Source organism: Nicotiana tabacum, chromosome 1, assembly GCF_000715075.1.
Source record: "Nicotiana tabacum cultivar K326 chromosome 1, ASM71507v2, whole genome shotgun sequence".
Lineage (NCBI taxonomy): Eukaryota > Viridiplantae > Streptophyta > Magnoliopsida > Solanales > Solanaceae > Nicotiana > Nicotiana tabacum.
The window spans coordinates 13,619,255-13,640,092 of record NC_134080.1 but is presented as its reverse complement, the minus strand read 5'-3'; the positions used below and the strand labels follow the sequence as shown (position 1 = coordinate 13,640,092).

At 32.5% G+C, this 20,838-nt stretch overlaps 2 protein-coding genes across 2 annotated transcripts; both read left to right on the top strand.

Moving 5' to 3' along the window:
• Positions 1–962: 962 nt before the first annotated feature.
• On the top strand, positions 963–4,060 carry LOC107798256 (sugar carrier protein C-like). Its single transcript, XM_016621227.2, has 4 exons — positions 963–1,120; positions 1,432–1,757; positions 2,586–3,209; positions 3,384–4,060. The coding sequence occupies exons 1-4, from the start codon at positions 991–993 to the stop codon at positions 3,900–3,902; spliced, it is 1,599 nt and encodes a 532-aa protein (XP_016476713.1). The 5' UTR covers positions 963–990; the 3' UTR covers positions 3,903–4,060.
• Positions 4,061–13,989: 9,929 nt separating this feature from the next.
• On the top strand, positions 13,990–16,066 carry LOC107798255 (protein DETOXIFICATION 49-like). Its single transcript, XM_016621226.2, has one exon. The coding sequence runs from the start codon at positions 14,081–14,083 to the stop codon at positions 15,617–15,619; it is 1,539 nt and encodes a 512-aa protein (XP_016476712.1). The 5' UTR covers positions 13,990–14,080; the 3' UTR covers positions 15,620–16,066.
• The last annotated feature ends 4,772 nt before the right edge of the window (positions 16,067–20,838 follow it).

The following is a 20,838-nucleotide window of genomic DNA, read 5'->3' as shown; positions in this document are numbered from 1 at the left end:
CGAATATATCCGGATTTGCTCCGGAATACTCCACATTGGGGGTAAACCGCTCCCTAACAAAGGTAATTCGATACCCAGAGCTCGAATCCCAGACATATGATTAAAAATGAAGAAATATTTATTACTTCACCATAACCCTTGTTGGTTAAATTAAAAGTTAAAACTGTTATTTCATATCTTCAGATTATGTGTTATCGAAAATATAATGAGATATCAAGATGATATACTAATAAATAATAATAGTTTAGTTCAGATTCAGAGTTATCCCTTTTTGTTATCAAAGCTAGTCCAGTATCTAAGACCGCAACTTTTCATATATATAATTAAAAAACTTACTACTCAACACGCGATCCACAACGGCAGCCATTATCAACTTCCTTTTTTTTCGTTAGAGATTAATCAACTTTTTCCTAAATTCCCTTCATATTTATTATTGTGTTTGAGTTCTGTGCGCTAAAGTGTCTAATATTTTTACAAATATCAAATTAAGTTACGTGCAATACGAGGTAACTGTTTATAAGTTATAACAAATACAATCTAGTAATTTGAGAAATTGAGTAAATAATAAGTTAAATTACACTGATAATTTTTTACACAATCAATGTATATAATTTAGATATTTATTAGTATTATTTAATCGAGAGATTAACTTACGAAATTTTACTTATTAATTATAAAATTAATTCTACTAGTCAAAGTTGCCAATATACTTGTACGTGAAAAATATTAATAATTGCACAGTTTAAACAATAAAAAAAATTCAAAAAATGACCTCCGTTCCAGTTAAAACTCTACTGATATTTGCAGATTCACTGCTATCCTAACAATAAGATAATAATTTTATAAAGAGTTTGAAAAGAAAGAAACTCTTTAGGATATACATTAGTAGATATCAGTAAAAATAATTTTACCTAGGTACATCAGCTATATATTTCACTTGTGTTATCAATCGATTACTTTATTCTTCTTAGAGCTAAAAGATTAAAAAAAATGGCAGGGGGTGGAATTGGACCATCAAATGGCAAAGAATACCCCGGAAAACTCACAACTAAAGTTCTCATTACTTGTATTGTTGCTGCTTGTGGTGGTTTAATCTTTGGTTATGACATTGGAATTTCAGGTTATTTAATAAATTTCTAAACTTTTTCTTTTTCCATTTCATATAGTAGTTATCTCTTCCTAGGGATTTAGAAAAGTGGAGCCTTGGCGGAATTGGTAAAGTTGTCTCTATGTGACTAGAAAGGTACGAGTCGTATAAACAGCCTCTTGCAGAAATGTAGGGTAAGGTTGCGTACGATAAGCCCTTATGGTCCGGCCCTTCTCCGGATCCCGCGCATAGCGGTAGCTTAGTGCACCGATAGCGGAGTTAGGTTATATGCATTGACGATTAGATTATATTAACATAGTGTGAATTTTTTTGTTGTTGACTAGGGGGGGTGACGTCGATGCCTAAATTTTTGGAGAAGTTTTTTCCAGATGTATATGCAAAGGAAGTATTACACACAGTGTCAACGAATCAGTACTGCAAATTTAATAGCTCGAAATTGACACTATTTACATCTTCTTTATATTTGGCTGCGCTTGTTGCATCTTGGTTTGCTTCAACTATAACTAGACGTATGGGTCGAAGATTGTCTATGCTTTTTGGTGGAGTTCTTTTTTGCTTTGGTGCTATTATTAATGGCTTAGCCCAAAATGTGGCTATGCTCATTATTGGTAGAGTTCTTCTTGGTTGTGGTATTGGTTTTGCCAATCAGGTACGTATATTTTTTTTTTATAAATATGTCTTCTTCTTTTTTAATAGTCGGGATTCAAGTTTTTCATTTTATGAAGTAAAAATGTGATTTTTGTCTTAAAATGTTTCTGAGGTATTTTATTACATGTAATTGAAACATGAAACCATATACTAAAATGGATGTTATTAGCAGAAGATTTTATGAATTAAAACGAAACTGAAATATGATTCTTTTGTTGTTTATGTCTGAATGTTTTATCTTATATTTCGTAATTTCTGATATGAGTATTTGTCTTTCAGATTTTTATTAATAATATTGTATTAGTTAATGCATCAAATATGTATAAAATCATACAGATATATAGACTAAGATAGTAACAAGTATAAAATATTTGAGATTTCCATTTGAATACAGTATGTTTTATGCAAATTAAGCACATTTTATACGTACCATTTTTGACATTGTCTATGTTTTATGCAAATTAAGCACATTTTATACGTACCATTTTTGACATTGTCTATGTTTTATGCAAATTAAGCACATTTTATACGTACCTTGATGATTGTTGTTATCTTTTGACATTATTGATAATAAAATCATACAGATCTGAGTCGTTTTTTTAGTTTGTTTCTGATTTGAGGTATTCGACTTCCAGATTTACTAACATTTATTTACTAAAATTAGAATAAGTTCATGTACAGTTACAAAATGATACAAAATCAGTCTATATATTTTAAATACAGCACATGACGATCTTTATTTGTCCTCAGGAATTATGTTAAGACACATTACTTTTTTTTTTTTTTTAAATCTAAATTTCACACATTAACAATGTAATTCTTTTTGCAGTCTGTGCCAGTGTACCTCTCAGAGATGGCACCATTTAAAAGCCGTGGTGCATTAAACATTATGTTTCAAATGTCTATCACAATTGGAATTCTTGCAGCAAATTTGATCAATTATTTCACCGCGAAGATAAAAGATGGATGGCGTTACAGTTTAGGAGGAGCAGTGGTACCAGCTTTGATATTCATTGTTGGTTCTCTATTTCTTCCTGATACTCCAAATTCTCTAATTGAACGTGGAAATAAGGAAGAAGCGAAAAGGAGGCTTCAAATAATCAGAGGAATTGAAAATGTGGACGTAGAGTTTTATGATTTGGTTGAAGCAAGTGAAAGATCAAAGGAAGTTAAGCATCCTTGGAGTAATATACGCAAACGAAGGAATAGGCCACAACTGACATTTGCTATGCTTATTCCTGCATTTCAACAGTTAACTGGGATGAATGTTATCATGTTTTATGCACCTGTTCTTTTTAAGACGATTGGTTTTGGCGATACTGCTTCGCTTATGTCTGCTGTGATAACTGGGGGTGTTAATTTTGTTGCCACCTTTGTTTCTATTCTTGCTGTTGATAGGGTTGGAAGGAGAGTTCTCTTTATTGAAGGTGGTTTGCAAATGTTGGTTTGTCAGGTATAATTACTACACTATATTAATTATATTAACTTTCTGTGTGTAAAATAATTTTCATTTCCGCTCTACGTATAATAATTGGACTATATTTTCAATCCTAAATAACAACATTGTACGTATATGTACTACTTATTAACTAACTATGCGGTTTTCTTATTTATGTTTTTGGTTCAGATTATTATAGCAATTTCTATTGCACTCAAATTTGGGACAAGTGGTAATCCAGGGGAATTGCCAGTATGGTATGCATCTTTTGTGGTGTTCTTCATCTGCGTATACGTTGCTGGTTTTGCATGGTCATGGGGACCTTTAGGATGGTTGGTTCCAAGTGAAATTTTCCCTCTAGAAGTTCGATCTGCAGGCCAGGCAGTGAATGTGTCTGTCAACATGATTTTCACTTTCTTCATTGCCGAAATTTTTACAGAAATGTTATGTGTCTTCAAGTTTGGTCTCTTCATATTCTTTGCTGTTTTTGTTTTTATCATGACCTTATTCATCTACCACTTCCTTCCCGAGACTAAAGGAATTCCTATTGATGAAATGAGTAAGATTTGGAGTAAGCATTGGTATTGGCAAAAATATGTTCCAAATGATGATCCTTTTCCTCCTCAATCACCACCAAGAAAGTTACATTCACCTGTTAAAGAGCACAACATTCAAATGGTCGTGAATATGGACGAGAAAGAAGCTTAGATCAAGGAGATTAGCTAGATTTAATTTCTTATCAAGTTTTAGGGAATAATTTGGTGAAAATTAGACATCTTAAGTTTTGTTATTTATGTTTTTTTTTTATTTTTAGTTTAGTCTTTCGGTTTGGATAAAATATTGAGCTTTTTGTGGTTAAATGTGAATTTTAGAGTTTTAGTTTCAGTTTACTATTCTCTCATTCAGTTATATTAGCTTTGTTTACTCTTTTTTCGTGGCATAAAAAATGTTTATTAATTATCGCAATCTTTTAGATAGAGCCAAAAATATCTCTACCTTATTTCCGCTATCCCCTAATTTTTGAATAACACAATGTCCTTCTTACTTGTTCTTTTTTATTTTGTCCTCATTATATGTAATTCACTTCTTTGTTGCCTTCTTAATAAAAATTCTTATACAAACATCCCCTCTATCAAGGGAAGTTTAACTGGTCTGCATAATCATAAACACAAAGTCTTTCAACTAAATCTTTATTGGACATGATAGATAGCACGATAAAATAGAGAACGAGAAATGGTGTGAATTTTCTAACATCTAGAAAATTCTAGTTATAGTATAAAAGCTAAAAATTCTGTAACTTTTTCTACTGTTTGGCATGTAAAAGTTCTCTTGGAAATTCAAAAGAGTTGAACACTAGTTAAAAAAAATTGCATTTTAATTGATTAATGGTAGTGGGTTAGTCCCAAATATCGTCTAACGTGATAAATTCTTTGTTGTTAGTGCAACAAAATAAAGTAGTGGCAAGTCAAAATTTCCTAAGTCGGGTAATGTTTTCACGAAATTGAAGTTTGTGAATTTTGTAGTATTAAATGCAAATTCGTCGCATGCTTGTTGGTAAGAATTATTCTATCCAACGCATTTAGGTTTTCTTCACATTAGGAACTAGGGGTATACATAACTATATATATTTATAGGCTGAACACGTACCCAGCCCCTTAAACTTGTCCCTTTTTTCACTTGGATACTTAAACTCACCCCATGACCTATTGAACACTCAATCTCTATTTGAATTGTGTCAATTAAACACAAGAAACTGACCTGGCACAAAAGGTGAATCTCACCCATTTTGAGCGTGTGTACAATAAAAAGAGAGCTAAAATGGCCTTCTTCTCCACATTGAAGCCAAACGCACTTTAAACTTGCATAAGCAGTTAAGCTCCTTTCATTCACCAAAATAAATACACAATAAAAACCCAGCACAAAGTTTTATATAGAATTTTACAAACACCCAGCAAATAAAGAAAGAAAATTGCATACCCAGCTTTAGGAAGAATAATGCATACCCAGCTTCTAGAAGAAAACGTCTCAGAAACATGAAGACCAAATTTCAGAATTTCAACTCATCGCACTATTTTAATTTTCGTTTTACTTTTATAATTATTGAATATTTTTTTGTTATTCTCTTTGGGGCTCGTGAGGTGATGTAGTTGGTTTATTCCAAAATATAACTATTACTTTCATTATAATAGATCCAGATGCTTTTTCCTTAATTAGCTGTTAGATATTCCATAACAGAATCAGTGTTGTTCATCGAGTAAAAAAATGAAATTTTGTCCAGAAATCTATAGAACTTGGCCATAACAGAGGAATTAGATTGGCGAGGATGACCCCTGATCTGGTCTAACAGAGGAAGTTCTTAAAAAAGAAAAGAAGCTCGTGTGGGGAAGAAGATCAACAAGGAGAAAAAAAAAAGCTACTATAAACTAACACAAAAAATCCATAAATTAATGGGGATAATTTTCTGTGTAAGATGAAGATGTATGTGGGGAGTATATTATTTTTTTATTTTAATGCTCAAAAAGTTAGAAAGAGCCACATGTTTAATTTGCATTGGCTTGTTAAAACATCACCCGAGAGTGAGCTACACACATCTTGTTTTCTCAACTGTTCCAGCTTGTCGTGTCTAATTGGCACAATCTAAATAGAGATTGAGTGCTCAATAGGTTATGGGATGAGTTTAAGTGCCCAAGTGAAAAAAAGGGACAAGTTTAGGGGTCTGTAGATGTATTCAGCTATATTTTATTTATATATAACTATACAATATTGTATAAGAGTGTATACTGACAAGTCAAATCTTGGTCAAACTTTTCAAATTTCAAGCTTCAAACTGAGAACTGTTCTTCCAAATTCATTTCGATTACCCTGAAAACCAAAACCAACGATTCACATAAGTCATAATCCATCACACGGGGCAAATCATACCCGAGAACTGACGAGCAAAGTACAAAAGCTCAAAACGATCGGTTGGTCGTTACAATTTGATGTAATTCTAAATCCAAACGTGCAACAATAGCCAAAAGTAAGTGAATTGAGGTAAACTTCACAACTGGTGAAAATGTTTCCTCATAATCTGCTCCACCTTCTTGAGTAAAGCCTTTTGCCACCAATCGTGCCTTTGTATCTTTCTATTGTCCCATTCGTTTTGCATTTAACTTTGAGAACCCATTTGTTCCTAATGGCTCTATGCCCAGGCGGAAGGTCAACTAGATCCCAGACTTTGTTGGTTTTCATGGACTCTAATTCTTATTTCATTGCTTTATCCACTCATCTTTTCCAGGGCTCAATAAAGCTTCAGTCACAGATTTTGGCTCATCCTTTCTATGGGAGATACCAAGAAAATATAATCTTCAATGTCATAAATACGTTTGGGTATATTTTTCCTAGCACTCTTTCGTAGTTGAAATTCAGGTCGTCAGAAGGATTATGGGATTGAAAGTTCCAGCTCCCACTTGGATCAAGAATAAGATCTTGATCAATTTGATTATCAACTGTGTCAGAAGACACTTGCTGACTATATGAGTTCAACTTTTCATAAAAAGGCTCTTCATTATTTACCTCGCCCTTCTTTAAAAAATTATTTTCTAGAAATGTGACATCTCGTGATTCAATCTCAGTAACACTTCCATCCTCTAATTCACCAATGAACATATACCCTTTGGAGTATTATGAATATCTTATAAAGATACATTTTTTTCCTTTTGGACCTAATTTACCAAACTTGCTAAAGGATTCTTTTACATATGCAGCACAACCCCAAAGTCATAAATCATTTAAGTTCGGTTTATGACCAGTCCATAACTCATAAGGAGTGGAAGGAACTGATTTAGAAGGCACTTTGTTCAATATGTAAGTTGCAGTCAATAACGCATCTCCCCAAAAGGAGATAGGTAAATTTATGTGCGCCATCATGGACCTTATCATGTCTAATAATGTTCTATTCCTCCTTTCTACTACACTATTTTGTTGAGGTGTGTACGGAATAGTTAACTATCTGGTGATTCCTTTTTCATTGCACAATTCTTCAAATTCTTTTGAAAGATATTCACGCCCTCTATCGATTCTTAAGGTCTTAATCCTTTTGTCTAATTGATTCTCAACTTCATTCACATATTTCTTAAAGCATTCAAGTGCTTCAAGTTTATGAGAGATCAAATAGACATAACTAAAGCGTGTGAAATCATCAATGAACGTAATAATATATAAAGCACCAGACCTAGCCCTCACATTCATTGGACCACAGATATCAGAATAGATTAATTGCAATAGAAAATTAGCTCTCTTTGCCTTTCTAATTAGTTTACGTGTAATCTTTCCGGCAAGACACTTTTCACAAGTTGGCATTTCAATTTTAGAAAAAGGACCTAGGTATCCTTCCTTAGCCAATCTGTTCATCCGATCCTAGTCTATGTGACCTAATCTTGCACGACATGTCATAACATCAACATCATTGTTACTAGAATAACATGTCATAACACAACGGTCAACATAATAGTTATATATAGAAGAATTACAATCTAGCACAATAAAACCATCATAACGATGTCCAAAACCATAAAAACGTTGTCTTGAGTAATTCTAAGACCACTACGATTAAAGTTCAAATTGAAATCTAAATCTAGAAGAAGAGACATAGATACTAAGTTTCGTCAAATCTCTGGAACATATAGGACGTCATGCAATATCAAAGATCAGCCACCAAAGTCCACTCTGCAAGTGCCTATCCCTTTGACTTCAAGCTTTTCATTATTTCCCACATATACATGCTTTGATCCAGGTGGAACTCGACGAAACTCTATAAACGCTTCATTATCGCGGCTCACATGATCGGTGGCCCCTGAGTCTACAATCCACACAGGATAAGATTCAGTTAGTAAAACAGTGCTAGAAACATATATAGCACTAAGAGATGCGCTTTGAAATGCTACCTTTTTCGGCTCAGTGCACTCACGAGCAAAATGCCCTGGGACTTGGTAATTGTAACACTTCATCTTGCTCTTGTCATTCTTCTTGTAGAACCGTTTTTCTTTATTGGAATTTGGCTTGTTTATTTTCTGGGAGGGTCCTTCTCCGGTCTCCTTACATATTTCGTCATTTTTCCAGTTTCTCTTGCGCTTGAAGCTTGATCTCTTTGTACCACTTAATTCTGCCACAAAAGCATTAGGTACAGCTTTAGCAGCACCAAGCCGCTCGTCTTCAAGCTCCACGTGACGGGCAACATCAGTAAAAGTTTTGATGCTATCATTGTGGGTCAAGTTAACCTTCAAATGTTCCCAATTATTAGGAAGAGACCGAATCACTGCCTGAACCTGCTGCTCATCAGAGAGAACATGGCCAACACTTTTGAGTTGAAAAATCATATTTAACATCACCCTTAGATGTTGTTTAACACCGTGATCATGACGTTTTTTATACGTGTCAAACTTAATTGTCAGTTGTCGAAGGCAAGTCACAGTCATACCCCCATATGCCGTTCTTAAATGTGCCCACATGGCGTGAGCGGTAGGATATTGCTCACATTCGTGGATAAGATCATCAGCAACTGAACTTACAATAATTTTACGTGCAGTGAAATCTTTCTTTTTCCAAACATTGTAAGTTTCTAGATCCCTCCTGTGTTGGCCAGTATTACCCACCTCTGGGTGACTCATAGCATGGTTAATACTTTCAAGAGCATCTTGCTCTTCGAGTACATACCACATCTTACGACTTCAGATGTCGTAATTTTCACCATTCAGTTTGTCACCCTTGTTCAAGTCAGCAATGATACTTTTCGATGCCATGTCTGATATTAGAGACAATATTATAAGTTTAACTCATCAATATATATACTTCAGTTAATTTATGCATGTGATTACACACTCAAGTAAATTAATTATAATATTAATTTTACATTTAGTATAGAATCGAACGGTCACTACGTTTCCATTCATCATCTATATCTAAATATTTTGAATTAATATTAGAATCACTTCTTAGTGTGTACTTTATTTCAAGTCTCAATCCATTAAAAAAATATAATAAACAATGTATGTAACTGGTGAGACAAATAACATAATATAAATTTCATTAAGATAAAACACATAATGACAATTTACAAGTTTGCTAAGACATCCATATACCAATTGAACACTAACTTTTGCTCATATACGCTAAAAGGTGCACTAGACCAAACATCATGATAAATCTAGTTAAAATTTCGCCCCAAGGCTCTCGAAGAGAGTCCTCTAAAATAGCTAATGCTTCCCAATCAGTAAGTTCTACGTAATTAGCCAATTCAGCTCTTTTTATCTTTAAAAGGTGTACATGTTCAGGGACGAAAGCATCCGGGTCCATTTTAAATTCCTTAAACTCCGTAAATTTCTTTTCTCTTTCCCTTCGTTCAGCCCTTCGATCCTTTAACTCATTTTGCCTCGCCCTTGGGACATTCCTGATGACTTCCGGCTCAGAGTCTAAATTATTATAGAAATAAGTCATGCGACGACGTATCCTTCTACGTTGTCCCCTTCCTTGACTTCGAGAACTCTCACTTGGAGTAATTCGAACTTGTCCCTGTTCAGCCATATCTGAAATAGGACCAAGGAAACAATAAGAATGACTACAACCACTCAATGTGACAACATATATCATAATTATTTGTAGAAGAATATCAATTGAGGGATTATGACTAAACTAATTTTAATTCAATGAAATAGACAATGATAGACATTAAGATTACCAAACGTCCATTCCGTGTACTTTGTTTAACCAATTTTCAGGTAATTTCCCTTCACCCCTTTTTTATATAACAAAAAGTATTTAAGATTATGAAGCAATTTACTTATTGGAGAAATTCCTCAAGAAATCAGTAGACCTTTTTGCCTGACTTCCATAGACTTGCAAGATAGTAAGCTTATAAGCTCTATTCCACCAATTATGTTTAACCAGCCATCACTTAAATAGATTGGTCTAACAAATAACAATCTTTATGAAAACTTCCTGGAAATATATGTGACAATTTTCCAAATTTAATTATTTCTTTTTAGCAACAAAAGAATTCATCACTACATTCTGCGAATGTCAAGAAAAAATTCACAGAAAATATTAACTTATGCTTTCTGTGATATAACATGGTGCTAGGCCACTTCTGTTAAAATTAAAATTGTTTTAAAGCACCATAATAGGCAAAGAAGGTTAAAACAAATATAAGTATTAAAGACAAAAAAGAAGTATGAAGAAAACTTCTGATATGAATAATAGATTGGACATTAGCCAAAAATCAATTGTTTGACGTCAACAAACTAATTGGTAAATAGTTATACTACAAAACAAACTTTGTTCCCTTTCCAGTAAGGATTCACAATTCTAGAATTGTTATCAAACATGACGTTTTCTACCTTTTACTGCAACAGTACCAAAGAAAATTGCAGTAACAGTCATAAAAAATATAGCATCGACTGAGAAGATGTAAACCAGAAAATAATATCACTGGCTCTAATACCATTGTCAGTTAAATTCGAGTAACAGGGATATCGAATATGTGTACCTATTAAAAACAGCGGAGGATTTTTGCAGAATCTGTTCCAATCAATTGCCCGAATCCGATTTCGTCTCTCTTGAAAACGAAATTCTTGTTCACGAACTAAATACATTTTTCTTTCTTTTACTGTATTTCTATCTTTGTAGGAAGAGTATCTCAGAGTCTATATTTCTGAAGAAGGGGAGTGTTGATTATATAGAGAGGGGAAGTTGTCAGAGAAAATAAAAATTACCGTGAAACTGACCCACGTTGATCCCCACGCTCCCCCTTACTTCTCAACGTGCGATAATTTTATTTTAGGAGTTAAACCTTCCCTAGGTAACTTGCCTTAATTATATCTCCTTTAAAAACAAGCCGGGTCAGTCCATATGGACGACCCGCGACCCAAACCCAATATCCAACACTAATTCATGCTGGTTTTTCGAATTAATTTCCACACCTTTAAGGAATGCAAATCAGCTTCAAATGGTTTAAATAGTGATTTATTTTGAAACCCACCATTCATGGATTAGAAAAGTTAAAAAACTGGAGAATCGAAATTCTTGGGTGTTTGTGATTTGTATTGATAAATAGTTGATTTTTTTTTTTTTGCCTACATATTCGTATTTTAAATTCTGATTTTAGTATTTGGGTGAAGAACACATGAAATTCATTTGGTGAAGAATTTCCAAAAATCTGGAAGCTTTTCGCCGTTGACGAGCTCTAAGTTTTTTCAGATCTGGAATTGCTTGTTGAAAAAGTGAAGAGAAATTTTTAGAGAAGTTTAATTAGTTCTAATTTATCTATCCCTGTATAAGTAGAGCAAAAATATCATTTTTGGTTAATACAAGTAAGCATATAAATTACAGTTTCAATTACTTTCCTTATTAGTCCGTTTAAAAAATAATAATATATTTTTATATTTAAAAATAACTTAACATTGAATTTTTATTTACTCATTTTATCCTTAATAAAAAAAATTTATAGTCATACAAATATCATCACCTCATAATTCTTTTGCCTCTTAAGTTTTGTAAGATCGCGTTTCAAAAGTTTTTTTTTGTTACTTAAATTTTGTGTGAAATTAAATTACATTATTTAAATTGGACTGAACGGATAAGTTTAATTGGACCTTTTAGTCGGCTATGAACAAGAATTTGTGTCAGTACTTTGTACAGTATAATAACATGCCACGATACGAAAAATCCACGATTCACATGCTCATTTACCCGCACGCGAGAAAAACACTGTATTTGTCGTATTCAAATGTTTGTCTATTTTGCTGTCTTTTCTTCAACCTAAGCCTAAGACGAGACAAAATAGAATCGTTTTCTTTGTTTTTCTTAGCATAATAATATATATTCTAGTAATTTTCTGTTCCAATTTTGCAACTAGTGGTTCACGAGTCACAAATGGCATAGAATTTTGACAAAAGTAGACAAGTGAATAGTATAATAGAAGTCTCGAAGGAACGGCCCATTTGGTTTGGATGGGTGTTGTCCACACGAGCGATGAAAGTTTGATTCATCGTCAATGTCTTCTAGCTTTGAGTATATCGTACATGACTTATTTAGTGCGGTTTATATACCCTGTATAATATTGTCCACACGGACGATGAGAGTTCGATTCACCCTAAGTTGTAGCGACTACGAATTTTTTTGGTTTCCAAAAAAAATATTAGAATAGACAAAAGAGGGGACAAAGATTGGCATCTAATTAAAATTTAGTTAATTGGGTAAGAAATGGGGTTAAATTAATTGTAGGACGTCCTAAACAACCAATTTAGAGTTACTTGTATCATCCCGTTGCTTTTTCGTATATTTGGAATTAAACCTAAAGTCGGCTAGTTTCTTTTAGCACAGGTGTTTTTATTGCTTCTTATTTATTTTGGTACATAATCTTCTGGTTATTTTGTGCACATCTGACAAATTTATCAGGTACATCTTACCTTTCACTGGCATATATATTAAGTAACTCTGCTAATAATAATTTTCTTAATTGGTTTTAACTTCTTCTATTCATATTTACTTTACAAGTTTCACTAATTTTATACAATGTAAGAAGATTTTACACTATCATATCACTTACGACGTTGTCAGCATTTTTTATTTTCTTTTCTTTTCAAAGAGGAGCCGTGGAGCAACGGTAAAATTGTCTCTGTGTGTCCTATAGATTACGAATTCAAGTCGTGAAAGCAGTCACTAATGCTTACAGTAGGGTAGCTTATCTACGTCACACACCTTAAGATGCGGTCCTTCCCCAAATTAATCCTTCGTGAACACGAAATACCTTGTATATCGGGCAACACATATTTTTTAGACTTTTTTTTCCGTGTATGCCTTGCTGACTTGTTTTCCCTATAGTTTTCCATAAGCTTGATTGCATATAGATTCGTGCTTTCATCTCTCTCTCTCGGCAATTTAAATAATCCATTACTGAAACAAATTGGTTGTATTCTTAACAAACATAAATATATTGATAAATCTTACTCCTATTAATTAGCTGGAGAATTGAACTGTTTATTTGGCAATATTCATACGTTGTATTAATTCACAAACTGAAACGGCAGGCTTTGAATTGCCTCTGCCTCTCAATTCATAGTCAAATCTATTTTTAATAGTGGCTTTAAATGACCGTCCAACAGTTTCTCTTGCCTCTTTCCACACATACCTTAAACAATGTTATCTAAGGTAAGTGCCTTCAAAACAGAAATAAAAAGTTTTTTTTTGCAACTTTAACCCGCGCTAAAAACTATTTATATTTGATAGCCCAAAAAATATATAAAATATGTATAATTTCTGTATATAACATAGAAAGGTATATATATATACAAAATATATATATTTTTCGGCTATTATTTTGAGGACGATTATACAATATTATTTCATAGAAATATTAGTATTTTCTACACACAAAAAACTTTCTACCAAAATAAATACACAAAAACAACCCATTTAACGTAAAAAGACCAACTACGTTTACCACATTCATTGTCTTTTTTTTTTTGTTCAAGGCTCGAAAGACATGGATTTAGTGTAAGTTTTTCTCATCTTTCTTGAAAATCTTGCTGTGTATTTGATTTGAGCAGGCCAAATAGTGACATATATATAGTCAATAGATAGTCGGTTATAAAACGACATTTTCAATTAGAAACATTCAAAATCTTTTGAGTTGGAAAATTTTGGAGGCTCTATTTGCAAACAACTAGTCAACCAAAATATCTTTTCCTCTAAAAAAAAAAACAAAGAAAATTTCCAAATTTGCACCCTTATAAAAAGCCAACGCCAACTCATATAAACTCCTTAAAACCCTTTCTCCTTCCTTCAAAAACCCCTTAAACTTACCTCCTTTTTGAAAATTCATATACACAATTTTTTTTTTTTTGTTAAATATGTTGACTCCATTGATTTCTGAAAATCCAACAATAGAATACCAAAAGGAACATAACAATTATATTCCTAGACAAAAAAATCATCTAACTCTTTCAATTTTAGAAGCAAAATGCATAGCTAATATTGCATTTCCAATGATATTCACAGGCTTAATTCTTTACTCTCGTTCAATGATTTCCATGATCTTTCTTGGCCGGCTCGGCGAGCTTTCTTTAGCCGGCGGTTCGCTCGCTATTGGTTTTGCAAATATAACCGGTTATTCAATTCTTTCTGGTTTAGCCATGGGAATGGAACCAATTTGTGGACAAGCTTTTGGTGCAAAAAGATTCAAGCTTTTAGGTCTTACGTTACAAAGGACAATTCTTTTGCTACTTTTAACCTCAATTCCAATTTCATTCTTGTGGCTATACATGAAAAGACTCTTGATATTATGTGGCCAAAATCATAATATTGCAACACAAGCTCAAAATTACATTCTTTATTCACTTCCTGATCTTTTAACTCAGTCATTTTTACACCCCCTTAGAATTTATCTACGTTCACAATCCATAACATTACCTCTAACTTATTGTGCTGCTTTTTCTATTCTTATCCATATCCCAATAAATTATTTTCTTGTTATAGTACTTAATCTTGGAATTAAAGGGGTTGCCTTAAGTGGGGTTTGGACAAATTTCAATCTTGTTGGTTCATTAATTCTTTATATTATATTTTCTAGGGTACATAAAAAAACTTGGAATGGAATTTCCTCAGAGTGTTTAAAGGGATGGAAATCACTTCTAAATTTAGCAATTCCAAGTTGTATTAGTGTTTGCCTAGAATGGTGGTGGTACGAAATTATGATTTTATTATGTGGACTTTTAATTAATCCTCAAGCTACAGTTGCATCAATGGGAATATTGATTCAAACAACATCTTTGATATATATTTTTCCATCTTCTTTGAGTTTTGGTGTATCAACAAGAGTTGGAAATGAATTAGGAGCTAATCGTCCGAATCGCGCTAAATTAGCAGCCATAATTGGACTATGTTCAAGCTTAATATTAGGAATTTCAGCATTATTTTTTGCTACTATGGTAAGAAATATTTGGGCAAGAATATTTACTCAAGATCAAGAAATTGTGACATTAACGGCTATGATTTTGCCAATTATAGGACTATGTGAACTTGGGAACTGTCCACAGACAACAGGTTGTGGTGTTTTAAGAGGAACAGCACGTCCTAAATTAGGTGCTAATATTAATTTAGGATGTTTTTATTTTGTTGGAATGCCAGTGGCTATTTGGTTAGGATTTTATATGGGGTTTGATTTAAAAGGATTATGGTTGGGATTATTAGCTGCTCAAGCTTCATGTGCAGTGACTATGATGTTAATTATATTTGCCAAAACTAATTGGGAAGATCAAGCAAGAAGAGCAAAAGAACTTACTTCAATTATTGGTGATTATGATAATGAAGATGAAAAGTTCATTGATGAAAAGGCAGAGGATTATTTGGATTTATCAGATTATCAGAAGCTAGAGAATTCAGTTGTTTGATTTTTTGTTTCAATTTTTGGATTATTCATACTATTCTTTATCGGAAGGGAGACTTGGAGCAACGATCAACTTGTCTGTTTGACCTATAGATTACGGGTTTGAGTCGTGAAATCAATCAACATCACGGTAGACTGCCTACATCACACCTCATAGAATGCAGCATTTCCCTGGATCCTACATGAACGCGGAATAATTTGTGCACCGGACTTGGCTGCCTTAATTCTTTTCTTTTTCATTTTCTTTTTATATTCCATTTCTTTATTTTTGTACACTAGTAGAGAGCTTAGTTTTGGTGTTTGTCATTCATCAAATTAAATTATTTATTTTTCTTTCTTCAAATGTAATTATGCACGTAGATATCCTTTTTCTTTATTTTCTTCCTTAGAATGAAGATTTTGTACTTTTCTGATATTAATAACTAATGGAAGCCGGCATTTTTTTATGTCATTGTAGCTGTCTATAGATTGTGCAAAGTTGATGAGCATGCTTTATGAGTTTATATATGTTCTCCACATTTTGAACACGAATGTTTTACTTCTAAAGTCAATTATTTTTTTTCTTTTTAAATTGTTTAAATTTAGGTTAGGTGAGTAGTACTCCATATCTATCCATTTGAGCTATTTTCGTAACGCTTGAATAAGTCTGATTCTCACCCCCAATTAAGTAGGCGTTTGGACATAAAAATTGCAATTTTGAAAAAAAAAGCATTTAGAGTTAAGTTGAAAAATAGTATTTGGAATTTGAAATTATGTTTGGACATGCATTTTACTTGAAAAAATATTGTACTTTTGTGAATAAGAAAAAAAAAATTGAAAATTTTGAAAAAGTGATTTTTGAAAATACGTACTCTTACTTTAATTGGTTTACTGTAATTATATAATGCGTACTCTTACTTTATTTAATATGTAATTCTTAAGATCAAATTCTAAAATTTTGATCAAAACAGAGTGCAGATAAATATTTTTTGGTTTGTATATATCACCAGCCAACCTATCATATGATGTGTCGTGACTCGTGAGTTGTTTTATTATGAAAATAAAATGTTATGACCCAAAAAAAAAAAAGGAAAATAAAACGTGTAGGAACTGGGGAGACAGTTCAAACTTTGCAGCCGCCAGCTATATACAACCAAGAGAACGTCCATGGTATGTGTTCGTTGAATCTTAGAATTCTCTAGGCATGGCTTAGTATATACACGGAATAAATTACCCAAATCTGGAATTTATTGAGGAGGCTTTCTTTGAAAAAGACAAAACACAAAGTTGTCTCTTAATGGGATAATCTAGGTCTGTCAAATTTGGCCCAAGCCCAAATGACTCGTCCAACTCGCCCAAGATTGGGCTGGTTATTGACCCGCTCATTATTGAATTCAACCCATCTTGATCCAACCCATTTAAAATTGGGTTAATTTTTGAGAAATTTTCATAAAACACTATTTTTTAGTGGTAATTAGCTATCTATAGATACCATTTATTATATTACGGATTGTATACGTTTTCTGTTGTTATAAGATGTATTAGATGTATTTAAGCTATTGTATTCATGAATACAGTAGCAAAAATAGGTGTGAATCAGGGAAGTCCAGCTAATCAGTTGTTGTATTCGAGTGTATTCGACTGTATTCATGGCGTGAAACATGGGATTACGGCTGGACAGATTATTGTATTCGACTGTATTCACGGCATGAAACAGAGGAATACACTGTAATAGACTCCTAATATAACTCAACAAACTCAATTATAACACACAAATTTTATATTTCCAGTTATAAAAAAAGATTCTCGACCGAAAAATACCCCCAAAGCATAGCAATCTTCAGAGAAATTATATAATACATCTGAATACATAAATTATATTAATTAAAAAAATATATGAATACATTCATGGCATATAGCAAGACAGTGAATACAATGAAATACATAGAATACAGCGGGATACATTGAAATACAATGAAAAAAAAGACACTGAATACAATGAAATACATGGAATACAGCGAGATACATTGAATTACAACGGAAAAAAAAGATAATGAATACAATGAAATACATGAAAAATACAACGTGATACATTGAAATACAATCAAGTTGCTCAGCCCCAAACTCCGTCATCTTTGTTCAAGAACAAACCCTAATTTCCGGCGAATCCGTCATCGAGCAAAAACCCTGAATTACTGGGGCTGCAACTCTAACAATAACGTTCCTTTTCACCTTCTTTTTCCCTTTTAGCCTCTTCATTATCTTTCTGTTCTTGCTTTTCTGGTTTGAAGTATTCCTCATTGCTTAAACCAAGTGGATCGTAGTCTGTTTTTCATGCTCTTGATTTTTCTATTGCAAAATTAGCACCAGCAGCCCAATTGATTTTAATTGCTCTATTTTCCCCATCATCGGCTTCTACTACTCTGATTTCTTTTTCTTTTGTTTTTTTCACAGCTTTCTTAATCATCAATTCTTCACTGTAGATAAATTGTGAAATTCTTCACTGAATCTCACATGGAATGCAGGCAAAATCACTGTTTGTGACTAATGGTAGGTGATGTGGGTGAGAGAAATTTTGAGATTGAGTATCGTGTTTTCAGGGAATGGGGGAAAAGAATGGCATGTATCAAAGTATAGAGAGAAAGAAAATAGTGTAACTGAATAACGTATTTAGTGGCTTAGGGGTAGGAGGTTACCAAAATTAGATATTTTGTTATAAACATTTAAAAGGTATCTATTGAATATAATTTTTTTAAATGGTATTTATTTAAAATAAATAAGGTGTTAACATTTGCTATAGGAGGTAAAAATTTCTTAATTTTTTAGCCCAAATTGATGCAGGAGTAACTTTGCAAAAAATATATATATTAGAAATAAATTTGTTTTTTGTTTGATATGTTATATATGACCATAACAAAAGACAAAAAATATATTTTTTAATAATTATACAATTCATAAGAATATAACAAATACTAACTAAAGATTGATAAGAGTTGGGCGGGTTGGACTATGACCTAAATTTTAGCTTATTTTGATCCAACCCGTCTTAGCTCAAATTATTGACTCAACCTATTTTGACCCGCCCAAAATTGACTCAATCCGCCCATTTGACACCCCTAGGATAATCACAACATGTATGTCATGCAATACGGATAGTAACAAAATGCATGCTTTTTCGATAAGTATGAGAAGAAGTCAAGAAGCTATGTCAATTTGCCATCTATATATGTTATATATAATTCTTGTTATTATTTGAAGAAAATGCTGTACTTACAAACTGTGGTTACGCAAAGTTGATATACTGTTTCGGTTTTATAGATGTTAAGGGAAGAAATTTAAAAATAGCCAGATTTACAACTGGTCATTTAAAAACAGTCCAGTTTCAAAAGTAATTGAAATTTAGCCACTTTTTATGTAAAGATAAATTTGAGCGAAAATATTGTTCAAAACACGGAAAATACACCCGTATGTTATACTGGAGTTCCAGCATAAGTATGCTTGAACTTCAACATATTATACGGGAGTTCCAGGATAACTATGCTGGAACTCCAGCATAATATGTTGAAGTTCCAGCATAAGTACACTAGAACTCCAGCATAATATACTGGAGTTCCAACAAGTATAAATGTCCAGTATAATATACTGGAGTTTGGAGCACCGGTGCTCCAGCCTCCCGTATATTATACAGGAGTCAGCAAAATATACTGGTCCAGCATAATATGCTAGGGTTCGTACAGAGATGCACCGAACTCCCGTATATTATGCGAGACCGGTCTTTGTTGCAGCAAAATAGTGACTATTTTTCATTGATATCGTAAACGGTGACTATTTTTGAATGACCAGTCCGAAAACTGACTATACTGTGCTATTTTAACGATGTTAAGCAGTTATTGGGCTTGTACAAACAAAGCAGTTATTGGGCCTAACAAGGGTGTCCACTGAATTTCATTGTTGGACTTGTATTTAAAAAGTGGATCCGCCAAATACGTGAAAATAGCACGGGCTAACCATTTCTTGGCTTGGTAATTAAAAAATAGTCAACCGTTGCAAAGTCATTAAAAAATAGCTCTATTTTACTGCAACACGAAAAGTTCCAGCATACTATACTGGAGATTGGTGCATCTGTGTATGAACTTCCAGCATAATATACTGGAGATTGGAGCACCTGTGTAAAAACTTCCAACATATTATGATAGACCAGCATATTGTGCTGGAACTCCAGTATATTATGTTGGAAGTTCACATGTAAAAAATTCGAACTCCAGTATATTATGCTGGAATATTTTTCGAATTTTGAACAATGTTCTCGTCCGAATTTATCTTTACATGAAAAGTGGCTATTTCGATTACTTTTGAAATCGTGGCTATTTTTCAATTCTCACTCATAAATCTGGCTATTTTTAAATTTCATGGACTAGAATAGAGAAATAAGAAGAGAAAGGTCTAGTGAAAATAAAATTTTGTAGTAACAATGAGGGGTTAACCACTTTCATCATTGTAATAAAATATGTATATATATTATCGGCTATTATTTTTTGAGAGCGACTAAAAAATAGTATATATTTCTCTTTTAAAAAAAACTAGTCTTAGGGTACGCGCTTTGCGCGTGTACCCTGTATCAATGAGTATGTAATCTTAAAATATTTCGTCTATATAACTTCTCATATTTTGTTTCTTTCTTAATTATTTTGCTTTATTTTTTTATTACACTTAACTATGTTATTATTCTAATTTTTTCACAAAATTATACCTCGTAAGTTTTGAAAGAATAAGTCATCCACAAACTTGACTTATAATGAGTGATGTCATTAAAGTTGAACTTTATTATTGGATCGGGTTATATGCAAACTTAACTACGTTAAAATGATAGATTACTTTTTTAATATTTAAATAATATTCTCATTTTCCAATCTTTATTTTTGTGATTCCATGTAGTCGCTCATATTTTTTATTTTATTTTCTTCATTTAGCATAATTGTGCTATTATTCTAGTTATGAAACTACTCCTCCTAATATTAAAAATAATGAATCATGAATAAACTTAGCATATAATGAGTGATGTCATTAAAGTAGAATCATTGTTGAATGAGGTTATAGACTTATGTTTTCATTTTCTTTCGAATTATATTTACTTATATTATGTTGAAACTTATTTTATGTTATGTTTTAATTTTACATAAGAGTATTATGTTAATTTTTTTTTTGATTTTGAATTTATGTTATATTTTCACTTACATTTTATTT